Source organism: Bombus vancouverensis, chromosome 2 (assembly GCF_051014615.1).
Source record: "Bombus vancouverensis nearcticus chromosome 2, iyBomVanc1_principal, whole genome shotgun sequence".
In the NCBI taxonomy this organism is placed as follows: Eukaryota; Metazoa; Arthropoda; class Insecta; order Hymenoptera; family Apidae; genus Bombus; species Bombus vancouverensis.
In genome coordinates, this window is record NC_134912.1 from 5,211,339 (window position 1) to 5,220,489 (window position 9,151).

At 40.4% G+C, this 9,151-nt stretch overlaps 1 protein-coding gene across 1 annotated transcript; it reads left to right on the top strand.

Moving 5' to 3' along the window:
• Positions 1–1,690: 1,690 nt before the first annotated feature.
• Positions 1,691–2,765, top strand: LOC117161563 (uncharacterized). The gene is given in 6 exon segments (XM_076626962.1): positions 1,691–1,746; positions 1,748–2,346; positions 2,349–2,418; positions 2,420–2,514; positions 2,517–2,614; positions 2,616–2,765. Coding segments are annotated over 6 exon segments (1,068 nt in total).
• Positions 2,766–9,151: the final 6,386 nt, after the last annotated feature.

The window sequence follows — 9,151 nt, forward strand, 5'->3', positions numbered from 1 at the left end:
ATCGTGAATCTATTACGTTGGAATACAATGCCAGCGTAGGTACTAGACACACCGCGTTAACGGACAATGTCGGAATACGTTGTCTTGGGCGACGCTCATAGAAAAATTCGCGCGAGGCGATCATTTCAACGAAGCGAGCATGCATCGCGCCGGTTTTCCAGACCGTGGCGTTCCTTGACATTTTATCACGTAACTAAGGTCGATTGGTAGAGACGATTCCTGTCTGCTCGTAGCGACGTGCAACATCATTAAAAGCGCTTTGATTGTTCTTGGATAGAATTAAATATATCAACACTACGCGGTAGGTCTTGAACATACTGTAGGTATAACGTCTGAAACTTAGAACAGGTGCAACGCGTTTGAATTTTTAATTTACGATCTTTTCATTTAACAAAGTGAGATATTACGAATACAATTTTATTTAGTATTTAGAATTATTCAAAGAAATACTTTGCATTTAATTGATATAGTACATAATTAATTTGATTTGAATTACAGGAAGTAGATGGAATACGCAGTTTGTGTAACTGGATATGTATCTAACTTACAATCCTCCAGAAGAGTTTTTATACGCTATATAAAGAGACCATTTTCACTGAAGTAAAGCATATTGTATAACGACCGTAGCAGTATATTTATTTCCTAACAAAGTATAAAGCGATAATGGAATAATATTAGCTTTATCGAACAAAATTGTCGAAAGTCGGATCGTTTCGGCGAGTCGGTAGATAAACGTCGAACGCAAGGAAACGATTGGTCAGAACGTTGATTTTACGACGTTCTCTGTTTTAATTTCAATATCAGGTGCATTTAAATGCAGTGGAGGTCTATTGGAACACCTGAAACCGTTTCCAAGATCGTTGTTCCATGCTTCGGAATCGCGGAATAATCCGCTACTGTTCGAGTCCCGTTGTTGCCGGACTATCGGAACCTCACTCACCATTGTCTTGGATAAGGCTTCTAAAAAAATTCGCACTGACGTCTTCATCGAAACCGCCTTGAACTTCGCTAGACTCGGATCTCTCAGTGTTTCATAGTCTTACGTCAACCGAATGACAAATTTCTACGACGTTTCATCCTTTTAAGGTTTCGTTCTTCCAACGAAACTATAAAATTTCCAACTTTTGTATTTTAGTAACACTAAAGTAATTATTAATAATTGTGGGAAGATGTAAAAAAATACCTTCAAGTATAATATAAATTAAAGAGAATATAAAGGAAATAGGAAGCGATTTTTAACACTACATAGATTAATTGGCTGTCTAAGGAAGGAACTTTCTACTTTTCAATATAGGCAGTACGTAGCTATTAATCAGGATAGGTGAAGCGTATTCGCAACGTGATACAACTATAATCGATAAAAGATTAAACCAAACACTAAAGTTTCGTTGTAGGAAAAATCCACTTTCGAAATCGTTCCTAAATATCCAGGAATTTTATACAAATTTTATACGATTACCTAGTATCAGATTTTGTCAACCACTTCTAATCCGTTTTCGTACTATTAGACGACTATTTCGAAGGTCAAACGTCATACGATTCTTAATTCCCAGAAAATACTAACTTCCAGCAAACTGCGACTTAAAACTTTGCCTACGTAAGTAAACAATCGGTACCAGGCGGCGAACGAGCGAATAGTAGGCAGAAGTCTCTAGACATTTTGTCGTGTGGCGGACGTAGCGATTAGAAAATGTCGTCTCGCGTCGGGAAGACGAGCGAGCGTGGCAAACGGCGGCCGTCCGTTCCTTGAAAGCAGAAGGTACATAGTTGCGGACGGTGCAATCGGCCGTGCCGGTGGCGTTTCTAACAAATTAACGGCCGATATCTCGTCGTTGCCCTGCTCCTACCTTCTGGCTCCACCTCCCGGGTGTACCGGCTGGTTCGGTGGAGCCGGTCGGATCCAGCCGGCGCGCGGAGAGAGATCATTTTTGCCACGTATTTGCAAACTGAATAATAAATACGCAGATATACGCGAAGAGGCCGCGTTCCGCCTTCACGCAGCTCGCGCTACGCGCGGATTGGTCGCACCGGCCGCCGAGGGGACGGCGATATTCATTCGCCGTCTCTCCGGCTCTCGTGGACCTACTTTGTACACGCACACGTGCACGATACCATGTTGCACGTGCACGCGAACGTTCACGCTTAAGAGGGGAGGCAGCGTGTGCGCGAGAATGCACGCCACTCGCTGTACCATATCCCTCTCTCGCCGGCTTGACGCTCCTCTCGCTACTCTCTCTCGCTGCCTCTCCCGCTCCCCCATCACCAATCTTTCTTTCTCTAACGAAACGAAACGAGCTTCCATCTTTTTTCCACGCGTTTTTCCCTCGGCCTCTCGCATCCCTCCCATCCTTTTAATCCGCTTCACCTTCTATACCCTATTTCATGCTCACCGTGTTCCCCTCTTTCTTTCTCTTTCTCCTCTTTTTCTTTCTTTTTTCATCCTTCCTTGCTCTTTGCAGTTTTACCAATGGATCCAGCAGTTCTATCGTAGAGATTTTCAACCTTTCCTCGCGCACCTTATATCCTTTGCCGTCTCCTCTTTCTCCACCTCTTCCTTCTCCACCTCCGCCGTCTCCTCCGCCGTCCTTGTTCGCGTTTCTCTGTCCGCCTCGCGCCGCACCGGCCGATCGCACACCCGCGCACACACGCCAGTGTACGCTTACGCACACCTCCAGAGATGCTTAGCCCGTGCATCACCGGCCGGATCGGCTCTCTTGTCCTTGCCGGTTGCGCCGCGTACACGCCGGCTACCGTGGCTTTCCTAAATCCCCTCGACATCACCCCGATTACGCAGAAGTGGAAACGCCGGCGAGTCACCCGGCCGGCCAACCAGCCACTCTTGAAATTGTTTGTGAGAGATACCCGTTGGTTGGACAGAGAGAAACGGGGAGACATCAATGCTGCTCGAGAAATAGAGGCGATAATGTTGAATGTAAATGTTACCACGCCGGCAGTCGAGCATTTGCTTTGAATCGAGTGAATGAAACTGCGTTCGGTATTGAAAGTTCAGGCTTTTGTTCGAAGAATGAGCTTTATGGAGGGATTCAGATATATGGATTGAATCTCTCTATTGATTAAAGAATCGTTTTATTTTGAATCGGTTTGAAACTCTGCTAGAGGACGCACTCAAGCGTTTCCATGTTTCTGGTAGTTTGATCCTTTACGACGAGACCGTGAATTTCTACGCATTTATGGGAAATTTAGAGTCACAAAAATATAGAAAATCCACGTGATATGAAAAAGTATCTAACATATCCAAAGTAAGCTAGAAGTCATAATATTTAGTGGGTGAGACAAGTCTGTATATCGGTTCCATTTCTTTATTTGTGTTCATAGAAATATCAATTTGCATAAATACCTGCAGTCTTCTTATAATATTCGAGGAGTTAGTTAGGAAATGATGTGTTTGTATATATCGTGTCCATGAAACAGTTTTACTTATGTTGTGTTCAACTTGAGAATATTCTAAGTTAATAAATTAGATTCGCGTATTTGTGGAAAATAATTGGTCGAACAAAGTGACTTTCTGGATTCTAAACTCGTAAATAGGAGACATAATTAGCTAGTAACGAATAGTTGAAATTAATGACGTAGAATTTACAGGCTTTCAGTGAGTCATCAATAATATCCTTTAATTACTCTCATCTGCATGATCAATTATACGAATCATACTGAACAATTTCCTCTTACCGCCGGTATCAACAAAATGAAATTATATTTCCATCCAATAGGAAAAACCAGATTCCTTAGTAACGATAAATACCTCTCAAGATTTTAAACCACGACTAGATTGTAATCTTTGGATGTCGATGGTGTTTTTAATAATCTGTTGTATTTTCTTCCGACGTATCATTCCACGACGTATCTTCAACGTGAACATTCCATTTCATTTCTTCAAGACAGTTCCTCCGCATTACGCAAGATTCTAATTCCTGTACACCGAACAATCGTCATTTTCACGAAGACTCATAGGCGATACATAGGCGAGTTTCATCCACGCGTTGATAATTTCGCCTTGAGGCATTATCGTCGGTACTTGGAGAGAATGAAGAAGAAACGGAATTGACTTGTCATTTCTCGTGTAATAAATCACTGGCTCGCGGTATGTTAATTTTCATCGATAAGAATTTTCTCCGCGCGGCCGACGTGAGTAATCGTTTTTTCCAGGATGCTCATTTTCGCGGGATCTGCGCTGGTAGCGGGCCTACTGTCGCTTCATTTTTATCACGGTCCGCCTGTGCTATATAAATATTTATATCCATAGACAGGCATTACCCGCTTCCTAACGCATTAACGAGCACAATGCACTTATACCGCGTGTTTCGTGGCCGCGTACAAGCAGGTGAACGAAGGCCGGCGGAGCGTGCTGTTTTTCTTGGTTCACTTTACGGTTCTTTGAATGTCGTTCTTCTTCCGTTTATTGTTGCGTTTCGTCCATACGCGATGACCCGCTTAGCGCGTGGCTTTTTTAATTACTCGACGGGACTCGCGATGCTACGCGCGGATATTACAAACGACAGAGCCGCGTAGATTCCCTTTCACTGGAGTTTACAGTCATCGAAAAGGGATTAAAGATGTTCTATTATTAGACGATCCTGGCTTTGGTTCGGCCATGTCTATTGTTACTCCATTGAATGGAGAATTTTATTCTCAGAGGAATTGGTAGAAAAGGAACTTGAAAAATTGTGCGAATAGTTGTTGGATAAAGAAATTGTTTAGATTTGTCAGATCGGGAGTGTAGTTTATCCTGACGTGGATTTGTTTGTTAGTATTAATATATACGCAATAAATTACATAGATACGTGTTTTCTTGGAATATGTTTTCTTGGTGCTGATGCTTTTTACAGATAAGACAATCAATTTTGATTTACCAGCACGCTACTTACGTTGTAATCAAGACCGAGAATCTTGTAAATCAAGGTTTACGTTAATTTAGTCAATTCAAATATATATTCTATTTTACCTTTGTTTTCTTTCGCTTTTATCAGAAATCAGATACTATTCTTATAATCGTGGTTTATTATTGCATAGCGAACTTCCTCAAGAACCTGTCTTGTTTTTAGACCTGGCTGAAATTAATATATGTTCTTCATTTATAACGTTTTAACGTCATTATAATATCTCGAAGGAAGATCTTCGTTTCGACACAGTCGAAGTATTATAAAGTAATACGAAGCAGAATTTTCCAATATTTTCAAGTCATCCAACATAATGCATCCTCTTCACACTTTCTTTATTTTATTTTGTTTCTAATTACGTAACTTTGTTTAACTTTTATCTCAATTTCTTTTCATAATATCCAAACTGTTTTCCCTGGCTTGAATAATTTTTAAAGACAACGATTGTATAGCTTTTCTAATTGTTTTCCGTACGTCCGTGTTACAAATGTACTTTATCTTCAGAATACTATGAATTTATTCAGTCCAGACTGATCTCACGATATCCGTCCGGAATGAATTAAAAGGTCTTAAAGAAGCTGGCCTTGAGGTGAATACGGCGATACGGCATTATGGACGACGATTTTTCATTTCTGACAACATTATCGATCCAGCAGTTCCATCGTAAACGATACACATAGACAGGAACTGAATCGCGACGAACTCGTGTAGACAATCGTTCCGTGTCTCTGACTTTTCGGCTTAATGTAGAATCTTTTAAATATTCAGTTTATACGCTCGGTTTTACGTTCACTACTCCGTATCACGCTAGACGAGCACATACGTGCATTCATTCCATATGCATAAGAAAACAGTTACGCGGTTTCGGATCGACAATCTCGTCGAAGAGATTCTCTCTCGATGTTACCTTTGATATACCTACCTGGCTGATTATTTCTGATTCGTTTAGAATCGAATTAGATTCGAAACTAGACGAATTCCTCCTTATTTGCCTCATTATATCATGTACAATGGCTATATAAAATATTTCCTTATTTTTTATATAATTGTCCATTTATCAGATTCTGCATCTTATTTTCACAGTGTTACATTTGTGTAATCACATAAAAGTACCTCTAAGTGATACGAAATGTAACATACTTGGGCTTTATTAATTAGTACTTAAATGTTATTATAAATAAAATAGTATGCAAATAAATTCCGTGGCCTTGTAGGTACTTACTTGAAGCTTTATAAGTTTATTCAGTAGTACCTTGTTAAAAACTTCTGATGAAAAATGTGGGTTCTTTAGTTCTCAGATTTAAGAAAGAGTTAGAATAAAATCCGCCAAGCAGAAAATCTAGACAGATATTCCTTTTACTAAGAACATGGTTCGACGATCTACTCAACCTGCGATCACGTTAAAGGTTTAAACATTCGTCACTTGTACGGTGATTTAATTGACTTATAATTCGCCAATGCTGTCGTCGCGTTTCATGTTTCCCGATAATTAACGCGCTCGACCAGTCCGTCCTTACTTTCGTGGAATACGGTTCCCTGTAACGAAGCGTTCAGCGTTAACGAAGCGTTAAAGCGAGCCAGCTGCGTTGTGTTAACGTAACGAAGAAACGGGAGGAATACAAAGCGTGTAATTACTAGGTGATCGTCCCTAATAACGGAATAACGTGTACGATCGTCCGCTCGACTTACGACTCGATCTATTAATGGGTTGTCAAGTACTCCGAATCACTTCGCGTAGAATTCGATATCCTAAAACTCCCGAAAGTCTTGGAAACCTGAAAATCTTGTAACTCTTACAAGTCCTGTAAATCTCGGAGGTCTTGTTTGTTTTGATAATATTTCTCGGAAGCTTGGTGTGTAGCTTGGTGTGTAGTCAATATTTTATAAACATATTGAATGCTTTAATTGAAACAGTATCGTCGATACACGATATTAAAGAGAATCTAAAAAGATATCGAAAATACATTTACACGAACAACTTCCAAGTCTTCCAAGAATTCCAAGGCTTTCCTGAGTTTTAGGTTATCGAAACCTACCAAATTTTGACAGTCTCGCAAAATATCGAATCGTTTCGATACTAAGATTCGAATGCTCAATGCCCATCCCTAACTCGATTCATCGAATAGTCGATTCCGCTAGGAAGATGGAAGTCAACGATTTGTTCATCGATCGAGGAAATCATAATTCTCGTTTCTCGTTGTCGCGTCGTTCGTCTTTCGTCGTTTGTCGTTCTTTTCTGTGATATTGGAGAGACGCTGGCAGCTCGTATATCCCCATCGTCCGTGCAGCGCCTATAATCTCTGCCGTGGCATGGGGAATTTTTTATTTCGCGCGCTTGTGATGACACCCACGTGGTCTCCTAGAGTCGCTCTTCGCACGATTCGCATAAAAGCCACCACCAATCTATATGGACGCAACCTTTCTCTTCTCGTGTGTGTTAATCAATCTGCTTCCTACGCTTTCAATTATGTAACACGGCATTACTCGGTGCTCGAGGAAATTCAAAAAGGACAATCTCGAGGCTGGGGCGTGCGCTCGAACCTCCTAACCTCTCCCTCGACCGAAGCTCCATGACTCTCGTTAACGTTCAGAACCTAATGGTTAAGTAACGCGGTCTCGTTGCTGGAAAATAATCCAGCAACTGATACGACAAGAATCGGGAGTGACTTCGATTGATTGGAATCGATTTTCGTGGTATTCTTTCTAACGACGATTCGGTCGAGGGAATTACCGAGAATGACGTCACGGTATTTAAGAACACTTGATGATTAATATCGCAATAATAGTCGTGTTAAGAAAGGCAAATAAAGAAGATGGGGATTTACTAATAGAACGTATAAATTTTTGACGACTCTGTGAGATCTGTGTGGTTATGCAATGCGTTGATCGAACGATCGAATGTGTGGATCAAATGTACTTTTGCACGATTGTGTGAATAGAAAAAGAAATGGATCGTGATTATTCGGATTATTAAATGGATGCGAAAAATTTTACTTTTAAATCATTGTCTGAGATTGGTGCCACTTCTTTTTACATGCAAAATGTGACGCATTTTGTTTGTTAGAAAGTTCGTTATAGCAACATGAAAGAAAGAAAGAAAGTGGTCAGACTATAAAATATGCTGCAATGTGTATCGAACAGATTTCGTCGATTTCGGCTCTATACATAGTAACTGGGAGCCTTTCCATTATATGCATTTTATCCTGTAAGTATGCAGATGAGTTTGAATTTTTTCCATTTTGACAATTGATATCTTTGTTCTGTATTTGACAAATTTGCGATACGTTTAACAAATATGGACATCATGTGAGATGAATCAATTTCAAAATTCGTTATTCATTCATTTTAATGATTTGTAATTATTTGGAGCACCGTTTTAAATAATAAGTCGAAGCAAAAATTATAAAAATACGAGTAATATATTCTTTACTTTATATATTTTTTCAAGCAGTCTACAAAACATTCTTACATTTGTTTTAAAAATGTTCATTTATGTTGTTGTCAAATTTCAAAATCCGTCCATACCCGATTTAATAAGTCAAAATTAATTTCATACTAACGTAAAGTAGTTCTACAAGTAACGATGGTTCTCTACCGGAAACTAGAGCTGAAAATATAAATATAATATATATAAATAATATAAACAATAATTACATAAACAATTCAAACCAGCATTGATGACTGTTTTTTTACAAAACAAATTCTAACAAGTCACGTGGAATATCGATGCATTTCGAGCTTTGATATACACAAACGTACCACGCTAACTATCTTCTTTTCAAACATTACATAAATTTAAAATCGTTATTTCCAGAACTCCAATATTTCTAACGAACCCCTAATTATTCAAGATGCACGCTCGAAAAACTTCAAAATTATCGGATAATCGTTAAATCGAACCCGAGGAATCGTAAGCGCCGTAGTCTGTGCGCGAAACCGCGCTTCCTCGGCAGTCGAGCGATGGCGCAGAGATGCCGCCTATGCACGGGCGTATCCACGAGGCCGCGTTCTCGCGAGGGGGAGACCGGACGGAGCGAAACAGCCTGCGAGAAGGCCGCGGCGAGAAGCGAGAGAACGGCGAATGTATCGACAAAGCCCGACCATAGAACCTAGACCGACGTGTCCTGAAGAAAAGAAAGAGAAAGAGCCTGGCGTAGTAAGAAGGGGCCGCGCGAGATGCGATAAAGAGCGCGGGGTATCCTTCGCGGTCGGTACGTCCGTGCACACGTATACCTGTGCGACGTCGGTGTAGA